Source organism: Panthera pardus, unplaced genomic scaffold, assembly GCF_024362965.1.
Source record: "Panthera pardus isolate Hobbes unplaced genomic scaffold, ASM2436296v1 HiC_scaffold_17, whole genome shotgun sequence".
Taxonomy (NCBI): domain Eukaryota; kingdom Metazoa; phylum Chordata; class Mammalia; order Carnivora; family Felidae; genus Panthera; species Panthera pardus.
In genome coordinates, this window is record NW_026526732.1 from 139,338,120 (window position 1) to 139,359,384 (window position 21,265).

At 37.2% G+C, this 21,265-nt stretch overlaps 1 protein-coding gene across 6 annotated transcripts in view; it reads right to left on the reverse strand.

Annotated features, from left to right (window-relative positions):
• Positions 1 to 21,265, reverse strand: part of UBR2 (ubiquitin protein ligase E3 component n-recognin 2) — a 123,921-nt gene that overhangs the window by 47,209 nt on the left and 55,447 nt on the right. For 5 of the 6 annotated variants that reach the window (XM_053905002.1, XM_053905003.1, XM_053905000.1 and 2 more), the window contains exons 9-15: positions 19,544 to 19,651; positions 18,620 to 18,708; positions 17,227 to 17,325; positions 6,057 to 6,220; positions 5,868 to 5,967; positions 3,436 to 3,564; positions 2,170 to 2,353 (exon numbers count right to left, since the gene is read on the reverse strand). In XM_053905002.1, the coding sequence (XP_053760977.1) occupies positions 2,170 to 2,353; positions 3,436 to 3,564; positions 5,868 to 5,967; positions 6,057 to 6,220; positions 17,227 to 17,325; positions 18,620 to 18,708; positions 19,544 to 19,651 (873 nt within the window). Of the gene's footprint in view, positions 1 to 2,169; positions 2,354 to 3,435; positions 3,565 to 5,867; positions 5,968 to 6,056; positions 6,221 to 17,226; positions 17,326 to 17,395; positions 17,495 to 18,619; positions 18,709 to 19,543; positions 19,652 to 21,265 lie in introns of all 6 variants that reach the window. The other variant, XM_053905001.1, reaches the window with a different exon arrangement.

Here is a 21,265-nt window from a genome sequence, read left to right on the forward strand (position 1 = left end):
TCCACCTTAGTTAATTCTGTTACTTAAGAATTAATTATCCTGTTTATGTTGTCTAAACAGGGAATGGTTTTTATAATCTTATCAGTGGATGTTGGCCATGTGGGTCAAGCCTGGCTTAAGGCTTTTGTCACCCGAGAAGACCTACATTTTGAGTCTCATTCTGACACTCTGACACTCAACCTCCATTAGTACACACTCCAAGTTGTTCTTGAACTATTTTGTATGTGTGTCCTTAGCTCTTCAATTAGATTATAAGCATTCAGGCCAAGCTTTATCAACAGTGAGTAGAATGCTCAAAAATGTTCACTGAGAAGGTCTGAGAGCGGTAGACACCTAGGCAGAAATTAGTACATCTGAAGGGTACTATTTTCCTTGTGGGTAACTATCAGCATCAGCCTCCATCATACAACCAGATTTTTAAAGGCAGCAAAGATCAGCAGCTGAGCAGTAAACAGGACCAACGTTCCTGCACTCCAGCTGAATACTCTTCCACAACACCACGCTGTTACCTGCTCATATTGACTATCAACAGGTTCAGGATGCTCAAAGCACTCACAGAAACACAACTGGGCCTGAACAAGTTACAGAAATAAGAGATTTCTTCCCACAATCATAATTTCATACTAAGTGCTTTTTTGTTGTTCCATTTGTTTTTTTGGTTGTTGTTCCATTTGTTGTACTACCGATATCCAGGTGGCTAAGTTATCTTAAATCTTCACGACTTCCAGAAGACTATTCTAATGCTAGGCTCTAGCAGGAGGAAGATGGGATAATGGTCAGAACAATGAAAAATTGCCTTCAGAAAACAGGGATTATTAGTCCTGATCCCATGGACATTAAAAGAATAAAGGAATACCAGGAATGGCCCTATGCCCACAAATTTGATAACTTAGATGAAATGTACCCGTTTCTTGAAAAACACAAACTACCAAAACTCATACAAGGAGAAACAGATAACTAGAATTAACTTACATCCATTAAAGAAATGGAATCAGTAGTTAATAACCTTCCAAAAAAGAAAGTATCAGGTTCTTATGGCTTCACTGACAAACTCTACCAAACGTTTAAGGAAGAAATGGTATCAGTTCTCTACAATTTCTTACACACATACACACACGCACCCCACTTTCACGTCATATTAGGTTACTGAGCCATACACTTAAGATGAATTACAAATGCTGCAATGAGTAAAAATAGCTACCTTTAGAACTTCTTTCTACTCTCTCAGTTAAAAATGGAACTAAAGGGAACAACAGTATGTGAGCAGGATAAGATTTCCTACAATTAAAAAAAAAGAATCCCTGCAATCAAGAAATACAGAAGGAAGCTACACTGAAATGAGTCTGCAGAGATGGACGAATGTATATTCAAAGTTTTTGGTTGCTGCAAGGTGGCAGCCTCAAATATCGTACCAAATATAAATGACTTGTAAATCAACCACTCATGATTAAAAAACTATCCCTAAAAAGGTTATCAATAAATAAGCTTGGAGGGAGAGAAAAAAATTTGGGGGTGGTTTCAGTTTACCAGCAATCACTTAAGTGATACAGCAGTCTGAATTTAACAACACAGACCTTGAATCTGGGTTGAGTTAAGCAGTAACAACAGGTGATTAAGTGCAGTGAAGAAGTCTGAAGGGGGCGCACCTGGGTGGCTCAGGTTAAGCCTCTAACTCTTGACTTCGGCTCATGGCTCAGGTTAAGCCTCTAACTCTTGACTTCGGCTCATGTCATCTCATGGTTTGTGAGTTGAAGCTTTGCATTGGGCTCCGTGCTGACAGTGCAGAGCCTGCTTGGGATTCTCTCTCCCTCTGCCTCTCTGCCCTTCCCTCATGCATGTTCTCTCTCTCTCTCTCAAAAAAAAAAAAAAGTCTGAAGAAGTGCTATGGTATGGTTGTTATAAAGATGGCTTCTGGTGCCAAACCACCTCACAATCCCCACTCTCTTTCTCGCCGCATAACATTAAGCAAGTCACCTCTGTGTCTCAGTCTTCCCATCCGTGAAGGAAATTCAATAACAATACCTACCTCACAGGCGGATGGTGATTAAGTCAATGCTTAGCAGACTCTCAGTATAATGTGTACTAAGTGCTCAATAAATATTAGTCACAAACAAGAATTTAAAAAATGATTTCAGGGTCCTTTGGGGGGGGAGGGGAGAAATGCTTTACCTGCAAGTAAGCGAGAAACTGGGAGGTGAATGCTAACTTTTTCTTGGGAAACACAGTATCTGATAGTTTCCACTGAATGTCCACAAATGCTTAACGTGATTGGCTGTTCACCATCAGTGAAACCACCATGACACTGCATCAATACAGCAAGGCATTTCTTGTAAGCTTCAATTAACACTTTTTCCTAAAAAAGAGGGTTTTCTGTAAGTTATTCAAAAGGCTGGGTTTCTACAACATTGAATAAGCACCTCAAATTCGACGAAGAGTAAGTACGTAAGTACCTCAAATATCAATATAGGCAACACCAAATTCAATCTTCCCTCCCCCAACTCTCCCTCTTCCAGTGCCCTGTCTCAGTGAATGACATCTTCATACAGCTGTGGAAATCTAGAAGTTATTCCAATACTCTCCTTTCCCTCATTTCCCACTGTCCAATCTATTCCCAAACCAGCAATTTCACCTTCTAAATTTCTCTCAAACCTGGCCACTGATCACCTCCAGTAACTCAAAGGAAAGCCAACCATCTATTAAATCTATTTTTGCCCTCCTCCATCTATTCTCCACACAGAATAACTTTAAAAAACATGTAAACTGGGTTATGTCACTTTTTCTGCTTGGTAGCCGCTAGTGGCATCTCAATTTATTAGAATAAAACCCAAATTTCTTTCCAAGGCCCTGCGAAGTCAGGCACCTGTCCACTTTTCTACCTTCAACCTCTGTGCTCCAACCTGAGCCTTCTCATAGCTTCTGGACCAACCATACTCTTTCTCATCACAGAGCATGATGCAGCTGTCTCTCAGCCAGGAATATGTTTTACTCTTTGACCAGTTAACTCTGACACATAGTTCAGATCTCACAGAAGTCTTCTCTTACCTCTCAACTTACACAGGCTCTCATCTAGACTTTATAGCCAAAGGAAAGCAAAATAATTTTAAGACAGGACAAATGTAACAATTGTAAAGCTTTACTTTTGGATAAATTTCTAAACTCTTTTTATATGCTCAAAATCTAGATGGGATTATAGAAAAAATTAAGATAGTAACATAAGAGAAGAGAGAGAGTGGATTATTTCTTCCTCTATTTTCCAATTTTTTCCTGAGGATTCAGAATTTTAACTTTTATGGAATTTATAGGTAAGAGGAAAATATGCTGTTTTATGAGTTAAGTATCACTACTACCCTCTCCAGATCTCCTCAGAATTTACTGAGGAATTTATTTCCCCCCCTCCATTTATCGCCTTACCCCCTACCCCTAGAGGAAACTCACGTCTAAAGCACACCAGTCTTGCATCATTGAAATGACATGTGTTAATTTCATTTGTAGTGTGAAGGCTGCCTCCCACTCTGGTTCCATTTCAATATGCTGTCCTACTTGACGTGTAATTGGGTCCATCCCCTTAAAGGAAGCAAAAAGATTTAAAATGGATTAAAATTATATTTGTTCTCTTACATGGGCACTTAAGAAATAATATAGAAGAAATATATATTGATTACAAAAACATACAAAATAGAAGTTTTAACAAGAATAAGTAGTGTAAGTCCAACTCTAAATTACATATTTATATAACAGTCTCTAAAATATAAATTAAAAATCCCAGTATAAAACAAATTATTTGAGGCAATTTTTTTTATGTTTTAAACAATAAAATGTATATTTCACTGCAACAATCCTTCAAATTATTTTTAACCCTATCATCTACAGACCAAACTATTAGAAGAAATTGGATAGGCTTTTAAAATGTTACTGAATTTATAAATATATTTTACAATATACTGCAACAAAATTTTTATACTTATTCTGAATCTGCAACTAAAATTTCTCAGACACTAAAAGAAAGCAAAACATGGGGTGCCTGAGTGGCTCAGTTGGTTAAGTGTCCAACTTCGGCTCAGTTTTGAGCCCTGCATCGGGCTCTGCACTGACAGCTCAGAGCCTGGAGCCTGCTTTGGATTCTGTGTCTCCCTCTCTCTCTGCCCCTCCCCTGCTTGAGCTCTGTCTCTCTCTCTCTCTCTCTCTCTCTTTCTCTCTCTCTCTCTCAAAAATAAACATTAAAAAAAAAGAAAGAAAAAAAAGCAAAACGAAAACAAAAGAAAAACAGAAAGTAAAATATTATTTCATACGAATATACATTTTTGAAAGAATCTTAATTAAGAACATAATTTTTTAGGGGCTCCTGGGGGGCTCAGCCAGTTAAGTGTCCAACTTTGGCTCAGGTCATGATCTCGCGCTTCATGAGTTGAAGCTCTGTGTTGGGCTCTGTGCTGACAGATCAAACCTGGAGCTTGCTTCAGATTCTGTGTGTCTCTCTCTCTGCCCCTCCCCAACTTGTGCTCTGTCTCTGTCTCTCAAAAATAAATAAAAACATTAAAAAATTAAAAAAAAAGAATATCATTTTTTAGAACCTAGCCTAACTACTCTTGGTGTGTCAGAACTGATTAAATAACAGAAAATAGAGGATACTAAAGTATTTAAAATGACCAAAGTGGGGGCGCCTGGGTGGCTCAAGTCGGTTGAGCGCCTGACTTCAGCTCAGGTCATGATCTCACACTCCATGAGTTCGAGCCCCACATCGGGCTCTGTGCTGACAGCTCAGAGCCTGGAGCCTGCTTTGGATTCTGTGTCTCCCTCTCTCTCTGCCCCTCCCCTGCTCATACTCTGTCTCTGTCTCAAAAATAAATAAAAACATTTAAAAAATAAATAAAATGACCAAAGTAGATATTGTTTCTACAGATATAAGAAAAAACACAGAAGTATTATAATAAACTAAACATCATGAACCACCACCCAACACAGAAACTAGAATGTCTTCCAAAAATGATCAGTCAATTTTGCTATTTCTTGCTTACGAAAGCTGGATAGCTATTAAAAGAATCATAACGGTGCAGCTCAGATATTGTGGGATATCATCTACCTTCTTACAGTTAAAACTGGTTAAATACACCAGTTGGCTTCTGTTTCTAGATTCTGTTCTGTATATGGGGGTGTTTCCAAAGAAGAGAATTAAACATAGGGGAATAAGATCTATACTGTATTATACAAATATCACATCAAGGAGAGAAAAAGAAATATGGAAACATTAAAACTAAAAAATCAAACATTATAGTTTCTTAAATAATTAACTTGACAATGCTTCCACATAAGCCTAATATTAAAAAGATTGTAATTGTAAAATTGTAGAATATTGTAATTGTAAAATTACAATCCCCAAAGAGAATGTTAATGGTAACCAAAAAAAAAAAAAAAAAAAAAAAAAAAAAAAAAAAAAAAAAAACCAACACAGCAGATGCCAGAACTTCTGCTGGGATCTCATTCATTCTACACCTTGCTAAGAGTTTCTAATTAAAGAGGAGCTTCTTGGTCCAAATTGTAGTCACCCAAATTATTCTTTTAGAAATGTGTCCCAAATGAAAAGAATATAAAAAGATGTTCAGGTCAATGAACCAAAAAAAAAAAAAAAAGAAAGAAAGAAAAGTGTTTCCTTTTATTTTTGAAAAATTTTTTTAGAGATTATTTATTTTGAGAGAGAGAGGCAGAGAGAGAATCCTAAGCAGGCTTCATACTATCAGTGAGGAGCCTGATGTGGGGCTTGAACTCATGAACCATGAGATCATGACCTGAGCCAAAGTCAGACGCTTGATCAGCTGAGACACCCAGGTGCCCCCAGTGTTTCCCTTTAAAATGTGTCAGTTTATACATACCTGCATACATTTGAGTAATTCCAAAAAGGCATCAAATCCTTCTAGGAACTTCTGCCTCAGGTCATCTGACCATTCAGTTGGTTTGCTAATTAACACATACCTGAACAAGATAAAAATAGCAATGAATATATGGGTAAACACTGACATTTTATAAATTGCAAGTGGTTGGATAATTCAACAAAAGCTTACTTGAGATCTAAAATAAGGCTCTGAACTCTCCTAAACTTGAAGGCTTGTAAAGCAGTATATCGTTCAAACTGAAATCTGCCCTGGGCATCTCGATGTCTCAAATGGTCCATAAAAGTCTTAATGATAATGGTCATTAGGTTTTCCTCTGTGATGAGCATCCGAGCCTAGGACGAAGTATATCAGAGTACATGGTAATCAAAACCCATTTACTAGAAATCTAAAAAAAAGTCACCAATATTGGTTAGCTCTTTGAAGTTTAAACCTTTTTCAGTGCAAACATATAATATCATAAATGCATTACTGTGTATTTCTAAATAACAATTACTTACTCCAATTGCCATGTGTATGAAGCAACAATTATATCACGGAGAAAGATGCCAGAATGTTAGGAGACATATCCATGGCTCATTATTCAAAGACAACTCGGGGTGAGGGGGTCTGAACCAGGCTGCAAATTTTCCTTAACTGAGACATTTAGATACCTATAATGGTATGGTATAATTATTCTAGGATCCAGAGGTTCATATCACAGATTCTGTAGAACTCAGTATGAAACTATATTTCTTCTTAATCTCCTTTTTAAAATTTATTTTTGTTCTTGTTTCTATGTATAGATATACATATCTATGTATTTTTGAGTAAGCAAATACATTTAAATGATACACACACACACACACACACACACACACACACACACACACACACACACAGATAAAAGTCTCCTAGCTCCCAAGGTCCCCCTTGCAAAGGCAGTCTCTGTTAGTTTTCCTGCATATTCTTCTAGAGATGGTGCATGTGTATATACTACATACATATATGCATATACACACACATATATACATTTATACTATATGGGTTAGATGTTACTAAGTAGATAGAAGTATGCACATATTTAATTACATCTATCTTTCCCCCTCAAAAGACAGCATATTATAAACACTGTTCCGCACTTGTTTTTTCACTTCATATATTTTAGAGATTGTCCCATATCAGTTCATATAAATTCCCTCATTCTTTTTTTTTTGTCTAATTTTTTAATGTTTATTTTTTAAAGAGACAGAGAGACAGCAAGCAGGGGAGGGGCATAAGGAGAGGGAGACACAGAATATGAAGCAGGCTCCAGGCTCTGAGCTGTCAGCATAGAGCCAACGTGGGGCTGAAACTCACGGACTGTGAGATCATGACCTGAGCCGAAGCTGGAGGCTTAACTGACCTGAGCCACCCAGGCGATCCCCCCTCATTCCTTATATCTATCATTAGGTATTCTTTTCTATCATACTTTATTTAACCAGGCAGGCCCTCACCAGTGAGACATGAGACATTAGGGCTTTTTCTAGTCCTATGCTATTTATTACAAAAGATGTTGCAACAAATATCAACTGTGTACCACTGGAAGGATGTATGAATAGTATAATTTCTTAGAAGTGGATTACTGGGTTAAAGTGTATGTACATTATAAATTTTGACTGATACCAACAAATTGTTTCCACAAAGAAGCTCACCAATTTATATGTCCATCTACAGTGTGTACATTTCCTCTCATGCCTTCAATAACACAACTTCAAACATTAAAAAAAATTTTTATTTTCTTAAAAAAAATATTTTTGAGAGACACAGAGTGTGAGTGGGGGAGGGGCAGAGAGAGAGGGAGACACCGATCCAAAGCAGGCTCCAGGCTCTGAGCTGTCAGCAGAGAGCCCGATGTGGGGCTCGAACTCATGGAGTGTGAGATCATGACCTGAGCTGAAGTCGGACACTTAACCGACTGAGCCACCCAGGTGCCCCAGTAAGTAGTTTTAAATAAAAATAAAGGCAGACAGAGAGAGAGAATCCCAAGCAGGCTTCGCGATGTCCATGTAGAGCTGGATGAGGGGCTCGAACTCCTGAACTGTGAGATCATGACCTAAGCTGAGATCGAGTCGGATGCTTCACCGACTGAGCCACCCAGGTGCCCCCAGAAGATCTAGTATTATTTGAATGCCTCATTATTACTCTTCCACAATGGATCATACTTTTCTAGACTAACTAGGTTCAAGTTATTATTGGTGCTGGGGGACTATATAACTAGGTCTCTCATTAAGCATTTAACAATGTAGAAAGTTGCACCAAAAAGTAGGACAAAAAAGTACAGAAGACAGAAGTCTAAGAATATAGTAAAGTTGTGTTCTCAATGTAAAGGTTAAGTTCTGAGGTCATCAGATAAAGAGAAAATCTATAAAGTTAAATATTCCTTTGAAAAACTCAAAAGTCATCATCACGTTGCCAAGAGTTAGGGTCTAAGAACCTCAAAAGTCAACAGGATTAACTTCTGTTCAGTTTCCTACACAGTAAAGACAAAAGTCCAGCTTGAAAAAGAGAAGGTACTGATAGGTTAAGATAAAAGGATATTCTTTGTTGGTTTTTTGTTTGCTCCATTAGGGGATTTGGAAACACTTAAATTTCACTGACTTACAAAAACTCTGTAGAGCTTGCTGGTAAGATTTATAACCAAAAATTGATGGAAGTTTGGTAGAGACAATTTAATATTCATGGAGTGTGTATCTCACCAACAAAGGCATTTATTTAGCATTTTCAGTTTCAGATGAATGTTAAAAAGAGTTTATCCAGCGCATAATTTTGGATTGGATTCTAACTGTCGTGTGTGCCAAATTAAAAAAAAATCAATTAAGGCAGCTAGCCCATTAGTACTGTCCCATTAAAATAGGGGAGTTATGGGGCACCTGGGTGGCTCAGTTGGTTAAGTGTCCGACTTTGGCTCAGGTCATGATCTTGTGGTTCATGAGTTTGAACCCCGTGTTGGCTCTGTGCTGACAGCTCAGAGCCTGGAGCCTGGAGCCTGGAGCCTGCTTTGGATTCTGTGTCTCCCTCTCTCTCTCTCTGTGCCTCCCCTGCTTGTGCTCTCGCTGTCTCTCAAAAATAAATAAACATTAAAAGAAAAATTTAACAGATGAAACAAAATGGGAGTTATTCAGGCATTTCTATTTCTAAAAAGAAAACTTCAGAAAGCATATTTTCCAAGGTTCCAACAGAAAAGAAGGACAAATAGTTGGTGCTTGGCTTTATCACCTCATGCCTAGATTGTTGCTAACCTTTCAAGGTAATTTTTAACATTAAATATCTAACATTATTATACAGTTCCAGTACTGCTTACCACTCACCCTAAAACACTGCTTGATTTTTATATGCCTACAATTCACTTTGCTTTAAAATATATTACTGCTACTTACCTTAACTACAGTTTTATTCATTTTATGTAGTTTATATTCAATTTTGTGTTGTAAGGCTCATTACATATCTAACAGCATATTCAAAATGGGCCAACATTCCCCCTAAGACTCTGCAAAACTTTACTGAATAATAATGGCCCGTGCACACACTTTTAATTAAACTAAATATGATAGAGCATACAGGGGTAATGCTGACTATAAATCAGGGTACATTTGATCAAAACAAGTTAGAACAAGTAAGATAGTCTTGTCACTTGAATTAGTACTGGCTCTTGAGCAAACTATTTAAAAATGAAGACTGAATTTTCAGTTAACCCAAAAGACCAATAAATGGGATTCTATCACTCATATGAAACATTTCACTAATATCTAGGGCAAGTGGTTTTTAAGCAGGGATATGCATATGAATTACTAATGGTGCTTTTTCAAGAAACTATTACATGCATTCTTCCAGTCATGATGGGATAAGCTTGAGGCGGACCAACACTTCCACCAAGAACAACCAGAAAAGATCAACTAGAATAAAAAGTCTGAAATCATTAGAGACCCCCTGAGGCCACAAGGGTTCAAGGGGATAAAGCCTTCGAGAAGGGGAGCGGCACAGGGAGGTGAGCCAACATCCTGCAGCTGCTTTTCCCTCAGCATCTCCCTCTTCTGGGAGTGTGGCAAAATGGGACTGAAGATCCCAGGAAAGAGTCTGCCAGAGCTGCTAATAATGGGGAGAAGACCCTGAGATTTTAGCTGTCCCATGGTGTGAGGAGCCCAGGATTCTAGCAAGAACACAAGGGTGGGAATGGAGTCCAACTTTCTTCCAGTTTTCCCCTTAAGACATTTGCAAAATTCTGAAGCTGTGCAGGACAGAAGTCTAAGGGCAGAAAGTCTAGAAGGGCAAAGGAGTGATGTGGCAGCCTCAGCAAGCTGAGGAAACAAAACTTGAGTTCAGGAGCCTAGAGAGGGGAGGAACTCTAGTGAGCACTCCAGGCTCTAAAGTGGGAGCCCTCCCAGGGCAACGTTGCGGGATGAGGATGGACCAGAAGACAGAGCCTTGCCAAAACAACCTGGAGTCACGGCAATCCCGCAGTGGACTGATGGGCCTCACTCTATCTGCCTCACAGTAAGGGGACTATTCTTGGGAGGAAGATATTACACAGAGTCATAAGATTTTCTAATGAAAACCATCCTGTCGGAAGGCAATGAGAAAGAGAATGGGGCAGAAACCATATGTGAATGACTACAAAATTTCCCAAACCGAGAAAGCCACCGGCCTAGAGATACAGTATCTACAAACTCCAATATCTATAAATATAAAGAAAACCAAACCTACATAAATCATAGCAAGACTGCTGAAACCTAAGACAAAATGCCAATAAAAAGTTATTAAGCATTCCAATTGACTAAAAAAACCAAAAGGGGTAAAATATTACAAAAAAATTAAATCGGAATAGAATACAAATGATCTAGATAATGACATTATAAGACCATGACACAGCTAAGATTTACATGTTCAGAAAATTGAGGAAAAAATGGAGGATTTTACCAGAAAACTGGAATCTTAAAAAAAAAAAAAAAAAGAGTGGATTTTTGCTTCAGGAATCAGGCAAGAGAGAGTAGATGTACTTTTCTCTAGTCCTCCCACTAAGTACACCATGTCCAAAATTCTGGACATCATATGCAAAAGACCACCACAAGATTCAGAATGGTGGCCAGAAGAAGGCAGACTGGCTAGGGACCTCAGAGACCTCAAGAAAAGACACAGCAGAGAGATCTAAGAAGCTGGCAACCTGAAAATGCCAATGGGCACAGGCTTTTTTTAAAAAGCCCCAATAAAAGCCTGCTCTGTCAGCCACAGGAAAAAAGTAACTCAGCAGGACAGAAAACTTTCCGACAATAACCCCTCCACTCTAGCCAACTACTACGGAAAAAACTGTAGCTCTATCCCCATCTACACCAGCAAAGGCTGAATGGTGAAGTCCAGACTTCCACTCTTCAGGGGCTGAAATACGGTACCTGCTTGCAATATCAGGGGTGCACGTCCTAACTTCAAGGGCAGTGCTACTGAAAGCTACTCCGTGGACCAGTGGCCTGCCAACTGCTTGCTGCCAGTTGTGAAAAGAAGGCAAATCAACTACTTGTAACAGTTTAATTTAGCTGACATTTGTTTCTCACAGCAGGAGTTTTGCTGAGAGCAACAGTGTGTTGGTTCACATTCTGGTCCAAACCTTTTATCCTGTCATTACTGACACTTTGAGTAAAACTGCTGTTGAGTCACCCTTAAGAGAATACTAAGTGAATGTACAACTAACAAGTTAATAGGGGGGAAAAGAAATAACAATTATTTAATCTAAAAGAAGGTAAGAGAGAAGGGGAAAACACAAAACAGGTGGGTTCAAACAGGAAAAAAAAAAACACAAGATGGCAAATACAAAGCCAAATACACCAGTAATTACATTAAATGGGCAGTAACCTGCTTACATCATTAGGAGTGATGTAATTTGTTGGATAAACAACAAATCCGAAATACATGCTTTTAAAAAATGATACAAGTTTAATTTAAGGGCACATAAAACTTAAAAATGTAACAATGGAGAAGACATACAATACAAACACTAACCAAAAAAAAAAAAAGGAGTTGTTGCTATAATATTAGATAAATTACTCCAAGGAAACAAAATTTGAAAGTATTGGAGCGCCTGGGTGGCTCAGTTGGTTAAGCGTCCGACTTCACCTCAGGTCATGATCTCATGGTTTGTGAGTTCAAGCCCCATGTCGGGCTCTGTGCTGAGAGCTCAGAGCCTGGAGCCTGCTTCAGATTCTGTGTCTCCCTCTCTCTCTCTATCTCTGCCCCTCCACTGCTCACACTCTGTCTCTCTCTCTCTCAAAAATAAATAAACATTAAAAAAAACCAAAACAAAAAACAAAAAGAGAAAGACAAATCCAACAATCACTGTGGGAGACTTATAGCCCATCTTATAGATGCTTCAATAGTTGACGGAACAAACAGACAGAAAATTAGTATGTATATAAAAGATTTACAAAAAGAAAAAAACAAAAAAAAAGATTTACACAATGAAAATGAACACACTTGACCTAAGTGACATATAGAAACACTGCACCCAATGATAAAGGAGAATATACATTATTTTCAAGTCCACATTGGACATTTACCAAAAATGAAAAAATTCTGGGCCACAAAGCTACACTCAACAGAGGACTGAAATCAGAGCATGTTCTCTGATCACAGTGAAATTAAGCTAGAATTCATAACAAAATAATTAGAAAATGCCCAAGTGTTTTAAAATTTAGCAATATATTTCTAAGACATTTAATCACGAAGAAAAAATGGGTCAAGAAAGAGATCACTAAGGAACTCAGTGAAGTTTTTGAACTGTATAATAAAAATAGGACATAACAAAACTATGAAATACAGCTTACATTGTGCTTAGATAGAAACTTAAGCCTTATATCAGCAAAGAAAGGCTGAAAGTCAATGACTTAAACATCTATCTCAAGAAATTACAGAAAGAATGGCAGTCTACCATGTGGTGAATAAAAGCAGGAATCTTTCTCATTCTTAATCTCAGGGGGAAAGCTTTAAATACCATTAAGTACAATGTTTGCTTTAGGTTTCTGTTTTTTGTTTTGTTCTTAGGTACTCTATTAAAAGTTTTCTCTCATTCCTACTTTGCTATGAGGTATTTTTGTTTTAAATTATGAATGAATGTTGAATTTTTATGAATTCCGGGAAAGCATTTGATACAATTTTTTTCTTTTCATGTTAATAATGCCAGCTGATTTCCCCTCCAAATGCTATACTGCTCTTGCATTAAGGAAAAAGACCAAATGGGGTTGTGATGTATTATCCTTTTTCTATAATGCTTGATTTGATTTATGCAACATCATATGTGAGAGAGATTAGACGGTAATTTCCTTCTTTTTTAATTTTTTTTTAATTTTTGAGAGAGAGAGAGCGAGCAGGGGAGGGGCAGAGAGAGAGGGAGACACAGAATCTGAAGCAGGCTCCAGGCTCGAGCCTAAGTGGGGCTCAAACTCATGAACCGGAACCGTGAGATCATGACCTGAGCTGAAGTCAGATGCTCAACCGACTGAGCCAGTCAGGTGCCCCAGTAATTTTCTTTTCTTGTAATGAATGCCCTGTTGAGTTTTGGTATCAAGATTACAGAAAACTCAATTAAACTGGCCAGTATATTCTCCTTCTCTGTTTTCTGGAAAAATTTATGTAAGACCAGTGTTATTTCTTTCTCAAACGTTTGGAAGAATTCTCCAGTGTAGCCATTTGGGCCCGGAGACTTCTTTGTGAGAAAATTTTTATTATAACTAAAGATTCTGTTTCTTGTTTCTCTTTTAATAACCTGTGGATTTTCTTAGGAATCTGTTCATTTCATCCAAATTTCCAAATATATTAATTTAAGTTGGTCCCAATATTGCCTTCTTTTCTCCTTAATATCTGTAAAAATCTGTTTTTTTTTTTTAATCGGTGATTTTTTTGTAGTCCTTTTTAAAATTAAATTTTTTGGGGCGCCTGGGTGGCTCAGTCGGTTAAGCGTCCGACTTCAGCTCAGGTCACGATCTCGCGGTCCGTGAGTTCAAGCCCCACGTCGGGCTCTGGGCTGATGGCTCAGAGCCTGGATCCTGCTTCCGATTCTGTGTCTCCCTCTCTCTCTGCCCCTCCCCCGTTCATGCTCTGTCTCTCTCTGTCCCAAAAATAAATAAACGTAAAAAATAAAAAAAAAAATTAAATTAAATTCTTCTACTTTTCCTATTAGACTTTCTAGAAATCTATTCCTTTTCTTTGGTCTTTTTTTTTTTTTTAACGTTTATTTTTGAGACAGAGAGAGAGCATGAACGGGGGAGGGTTAGAGAGAGGGAGACACAGAATCCGAAGCAGGCTCCAGACTCTGAGCTGTCAGCACAGAGCCCAACGTGGAGCTCGAACTCACGGACCGTGAGATCATGACCTGAGCTGAAGTCGGACGCTCAAGCAACTGAGCCACTCAGGCGCCCTTCTTTGGTCTTTTCAAAGAACCAACTTTTCTGGTTGTATTGATTTTTCTCATGTATATTTGCTTTGTTTTATTAATTTCTGCTCTTTATTATTTGCCTTCTTCTACTTTCTTCAGGCAAAAGACCTAAGCTCTTGCAATGGTCTTACCCACTGCATCTTCACCCCTATCCCTAAACTCAGTGAGGTCACTGACCATTCATTTATCTAGCAACTCTGGCCTGTTTGGGGTTCCTCCTTCCAAAATGCCAAGTGCACATTCATCTCAGATGAATTCATCTTCCACCAGTTAGCCACACGACTCATCTCCCACTTCCTTCAGTTTCCTGTTCAAAAACCACTTCTCTGAGCGGCCTTCTGATATGTATAAAATATGAGCACCCCGCCCCCGCACTGTCACTCTCGATCCCCTTAACCTGCTTTTCTACTTCATAGCACTTACCAACGCTTGATTTATAAACAGTATGCAAATGTTTGTGTATCTGTTCCTTCTCAGCCTATAAATTCCGTGGTAACAGGGACTTTTGTCTGCTTTGTTTACTGCAATGCTTACCTCCAGGGCCCAAAACAGTACCTACTCAATAAAGGTGCTAAATAAATGAGCTCTGAGTAAATGAACACATACACTATTTTTTTCTAGTGTTTCTAAGTAAAGGAATCACACAAGAAGTAAAAATTAAAAGTTGAAATATTAGAAGGAACAAAAATTACTTGTAGATTATTAGAAATCCCAAAGAATCAGCACAAAATGTTAGAAGAAATGTTAATAAGAGGGCCAGATACAAGATGAATCTACAAATATCAGTACTTTTTCTACATACAAGCCATAGCCAAATTAAAAATGTGTATGACCTAACAAGAGAACAATAAAGTTTGTACTAAGAGCATAAAATAAAACCTCACACATGAGGACAAATTATGTTCCTGGATGGAGATATTTAATATTGCAAAGATATCAGCTCTTCGCAAAGAATCTATAAATACAATACCTTTCCAATCAAAATCCTAATGTGTCTTTCTTTTTCGGGGCGGTGGGGGAAGGAAGAATTGACAAACTGATTTTAGTTCATCTTTAATACTAAAGGATTTAGCTCTAGAAGATATCAAAATAGAATATTAAGCTAAAATTATTAAAACTGGGTTCTGACATGGAAATAGACAAAAAGATCAACGGAGGAAACATCTGGATACACATGGGATTATCTCAGGGGCTTCTCAAACATCCCTGACTAAAATGAAAGCATCACTCTTTCTCTTCATAAATCCTACTCATTCTCCAACCCCCCCTGTGCAAGTGGCACAACACTTATTGGGCTGCAAGTTACAAACCTGGGAATCATCTTTACACTTTCCCTTGAATCTAACAACCAATCACCAACTGACCCCTCAAACCCAAGTCTGGCCGGTCCTATAGATTTTACTACCTAAATCTCTCTCACCACTCATATCTGCTGCCACGATCCCAGCTCAAGTTGCCACCAACTCTGGTCTGGATCATTGCATCAGGTTCTAATGAGGTTCCCCACACTCGCTTTTACCCGCCGGTCAATCTGTTCTCCAAATTACAAACAGCATGATCTTTTAAAAAATCACAAACGTGATGATGTAAATGTTACCACTTAAAACTCTTCACTGCCTTCCCATAGTCTTCAAATAAAAACCAAAATCTTTAATTTGGCCTATAATATCTCATTAGTGGATAAACAGACTTCAGATAGCTTCAACTGTACTAAATGAACATAAAGGTAATTTGGGGGGAAAAATGCTCATTAAAGACAAATAAACAAAAAAAACTGGAAAAGGTACCTGGTTAGAACCACACAGTACTCTTAATTCTATACGATCTGGCACCCACCACCTTCATTTCTGGTCACATTTTTTTCCATGTTCAAGAATCTTCAACTGTGCTGGCTTTCCTTCTGTTTCCTGTATAGGAACTTTCCTACCTCACCAGACTTTCTCAAGTGCTGGTTCCTTTAAATGAACTTTCCTTCATGACTCCACATAAAGGTGCCTTACCTATAGAATCTGTCTCTGAACTTTGGGAAAAGGTCAGATCTATTATTCTCTCTCAAAACAACCAAATTATGTTTTAAAATTTTATTTATTTTTTAATGTTTATTTTTATTTTTTGAGAGAGAGCGAGTGGGGGAGGGGTAAGGAAAGAGGGGGACAGGATCCAAAACGGGTTCTGCACTGACAGCAGTGAGCCTACACAGGGCTTGAACTCGTGAACTGTGAGCTCACGATCTGAGCCACACAGGCACCCCAAAACAACCAAATTCTTGAGTTTTCATTATAATTTTAATTAATGAATTCTGTGAGTCTTTCCCATTATTTTAAGTTCCATGAGGCCAAGGACAGCATCAGTTTTTGTTCACTATGGTGTTCCCAAAGCCTAGAACTGTGCCTGATAAATCATGGATGCTCAATACACTTTTGTTAAGTAAATGAAATATGAATTTTAATTTCTGTATAGCACTAAAACATAGTGATGCCTTCCTGAGCAACTAGTGAAACTTAGTACAAGACCACCCACAGTCATTGTAATTCAGTTGCCTTAGCTATCCTTTCCCTTACGGGGATGGGGGAGGGAGCTTCTCAAAATGTGAGTTTGTATACAATATGCTGTTTCTAATGGATGCATGTGTTAAACCACTCAGTTTAATTTTTAACTCATCCGTTCAAAACCTCAGGGAAGTAGTATGAGAAAGTAGAGAGATTAAGCTTAAATGATTTCTTCTCTTTAGATTACATACTGAAGGATATGTTCTAAAATGGGTGAAGGTGCCTAACGTCCTATCATCCACTAATAAAATATTATTCTATTCAGGAATATACAGATCTTCATTCTCTATTATTTTAAGGCTTTACTTCTGTCAATGGAAAACAAGAAAGTTCTTCTTAATCTTTTCGTACTTACAAGTGAAGGAACCGTGAATATCTGAACCGAGAGGTCTGCGATTGAAAACTCTCTGTCGTGGTCATCTGTCACATAATCACTCTGCAAACGCTCATAGTTCTATTAAGAAGGCAAAAAAAGGCAAGGAGTGCCAGCTATCAGTTACAAAGAAAAGGCAAGCACTACTCACCAGAGTAGGTGCAGTGAAGAACTGGACAGACAGAGCAGTCACGGACACTGCTCGCTCGTGATCATCCTCCATAAAATCTCTCTGCAACTGCTGGTAATTCTAAACAACAAGGGGGAGATTCACCTCTAATCCACATTGACCAAATGTTTAAGGATTATAATGAAAAGTCAGTGCTGGAGGAATCAATTAAGATAACACTGCTATGAGAATGATAACTGAAATGACTTCTACCAATTAAATTTTGTATAAATACCGGTTCACTATACAATCTTCTCACACACAATGGAAATTTATGAGCTCAAATAGGAGCAATAGCTTCTAAAATGCTGGGATGTTATTGCATACTGGCAGGGCTAAACTACAGCAGCGTTACATGAAACCAGACTTTTCTTTCTTATGGATGTATATCAGAATCACCTGATGGCTCTTTCAAAGGACACATGCTTAGACACCATTCTTGGTGAATCTGCTTTTCAGCAAGTTTAAGAATGATACACAAATATATATATATATATATATATATATATATATATATATATATATATATATTTTTTTTTTTTTTTTTTTTTTTTTTTTTTTTTTTGAAAGAGCTCCCCAAATGATCCTCATATGCTTCCTTAAGAATTCCTAATTCAGGTGAAAACAAAAAAACAAGCACATACTATGGAAAGGGAGAACATACTTCAACAATATCAACAACCAAGAGTTGACGGTTCTTCTTCTTTTTTTTTAAGTTTTATTTATTTTAAGTAATCTCCACACCCAACATAGGGCTCCAGCACATGACCCTGAGATAGTCACATGCTCTTCTGATTGAGCCAGCCAGGAACTCCAAGAATTCATGATTCTTAAAATCACATCCATATATCCATGCCATTTCAGCTAAGATGATCTTTTCCTTATACAAATCTCAATGAGAATAATACCATAATTCGCCACGGCATAAGTTTAAATTCTTCATTTATCATTTTAGATCATACACATTTCACAGTTGGATATTTGTATTATCGCGGCAGGTGATGAACAAGAAAAGTCTTACAGCTAGAATTTTACTCTATTGATAAAAGATAAAAAGATCACTTACAAAGTTTCTTAGGATTTAAAATCAACAAGCAACATATTATTATTAGTTGCTAATATTACAAAGCCTGGATATAATCACAGGTTATATTTATTCCATATATAACCTATTTTGTTAAATTTCAAAACTGAGAAACTACTTACCTTTGCAAATCGAACAGCAAACAGTTTCTTATATTTCAAATCCATAAGTAGACTGCTCATGAACAACTGATGATACACACTCCTAGCACCTTTTATGAAAAGAGCAGATGTAAAATAAGGATATATCAAACAAACCAAAAATTACATTTCCAAAGTATTTATGTGAACAATTGTTTTTTAAGTCTCAAGGGCAAAACTGTACATGTTATTCAGTATAAAATATTTGCAATCTACTTTTTTTTTTAATGTTTATTTATTAATTGGGGGGGACAGAGCAGAGAGAGACAGAGAGAGAGAGAGAATCCCAAGCAGGCTCTGTGCTATCAATACAGCGTCCGGCACAGGGCTTTATCTCATGAACCATGAGATCATGACCTGAGCTGAAATCCAGAGTTAGATGCTCAACTGACTGAGCCACCCAGGCACCCTGCAATCTGCTTCTCAAAAAATTGGTTTTTCTGAAAATGGTTTTCTTTTTTCTTTTTTTTTTTAATTTTTTTTTTTCCAACGTTTTTTATTTATTTTTTTGGGACAGAGAGAGACAGAGCATGAACGGGGGAGGGTCAGAGAGAGAGGGAGACACAGAATCGGAAACAGGCTCCAGGCTCCGAGCCATCAGCCCAGAGCCTGACGCGGGGCTCGAACTCACGGACCGTGAGATCGTGACCTGGCTGAAGTCGGACGCTTAACCGACTGCGCCACCCAGGCACCCCTAAAAATGGTTTTCTAACAAAATATAAAGGTTATTTAATTTAGGTCTTAGACTCCAAAATCTGTTTTTGTTTCTTCCAGAGAACAAGACTACATGTACTTATTCTAAAAACCGTAAGTATATTTATTAAATACCTTCCCAAATGAAAAAAAAAAGTTTCCCAATTACCTATTTAAGGTTCCCCTATACCTTGAAAGTAGTTAAAAGACTACCTTTCCACAATTTGGAATCATTAAGCATCAATCTATCCACCAGAGAAGAGTTTTCACCATCTGGCCCTTCTTGTAAACCGACTTGACATAAAATTCGGCGAAGCCCATCTAAAACAGGAAGAAAAGTAGTCATGAAATAGTAACTTTAAGTATTAAAATAAAATGACATTTTAATAGAAATGTTCTAACGAATCTATAGAATTTTACATGTTTACTAAAGGTCAAATTTATTCAGAAAATGTAAATATATTAACTATTTTATTAACATTTTCACAAAAAGGAGGAAAATTCTAAATCCTGCATTATATACCAATTCTTATTCGAGAATACCAAAATATAAGTCTATCAGAAAGTCAACGATCTCTTATGTTGTAAACAATTTAAATACTGTTCTTTAAGGACCTATGCTAATTAAACCAGATTATAGCAAAACTGTTACATCCCATGATAACTGAAGGTAGGTGTAATATAGAATTGTGCTACCATTAAAAAAAAAATGTATAGCCTCTGTACTATATCTGAGTCCATTTATTAGTGTTCTGCAAAATGCTTCCATTCATTAAACAAATGTTCCCTGTGTACCTATGTGTACCTACTATGAAGAGGTCCTGGAAGACAAATTGCTACATCTTCTAAATGCTGAACTTAAAAAAAAAAAAAAAAGTTTTTCAAATATGAACATAAGCATTAACATATAGCCAAAACTTCAATAACCTTTTTGTTTCATACTTTATAATTAAAATTACTGTTTTTAGTCTTCTAGAAGCATGCAAAATAATCAGGTAAAAATGGAGTAATTTTAAAATTTAGTTCCAAAAGTCACTGAATAGAAATTTGTTACAAGGCTAAAAAGAAACACTTACATAAATATTAAATAAAAGATAAAGTCTTTAAATTATTTCAAGTAAATATCTCAAAAAATTTCTTGGCAGAAAATTGCTTCCATGAGACTACTATTCATTACTACTGTAGCACAGAATTTGGCACACAGGTATCCAATAGGAAACACCAAAACTCAAATATACGAGGATAACAAAAATAACTGGAGAGACATTTATTTAAAAGGCAAGCAAACATGGTCTCCTAAATTTCCACACCTCAATATTTTCAACTGTCAGTTCACAATGTGGCAATGTTCTTTTAAGATAAATATTTTAGAAATTCTCTTTATAATAAACCTCAGAATGTCATTTATCCAAACCACCTCTCTTGCCTGAAAAACAGTATGACAAACAGCTTAGATGTATTCCTGTTTTTCTCTTTTGTGTTATATTTTATACGCCAAACTTGTACTTTTGGCATTAGACATGAGAGTTCTTTGTTCTGTTACCACCACGTTAGAAAGATGATTTAATTTGTGGACTGTGGAAAGACAAAGACAGTAAATACAAATCAGTAACTTCAAATTTGCAAGTGTTCAGAGCTGCAAATTATTAGTAACCAAAATCTGGAGGAGTCAAAACAAAAATTTCAACATTAGTGTTGTATCCTCTAAACTGGTAATCATTTAGGTTTTATTTACACTTGTATTCTCCAGCTTGCTCAGTGGAACAGAGTTCCACAGAATGTTGTTTAAAAAAAAAAGTTCTTGTATCAAGTCTGTGAGATTTAGATTTCATTAGCGGACTAATGTCATTTACCACTGTTTAATCCAATATTTCCTGCATTTATTTGAGGACAGAATCCTTTGTATGCATATAAAAAATCCTGTGGATCAAAATA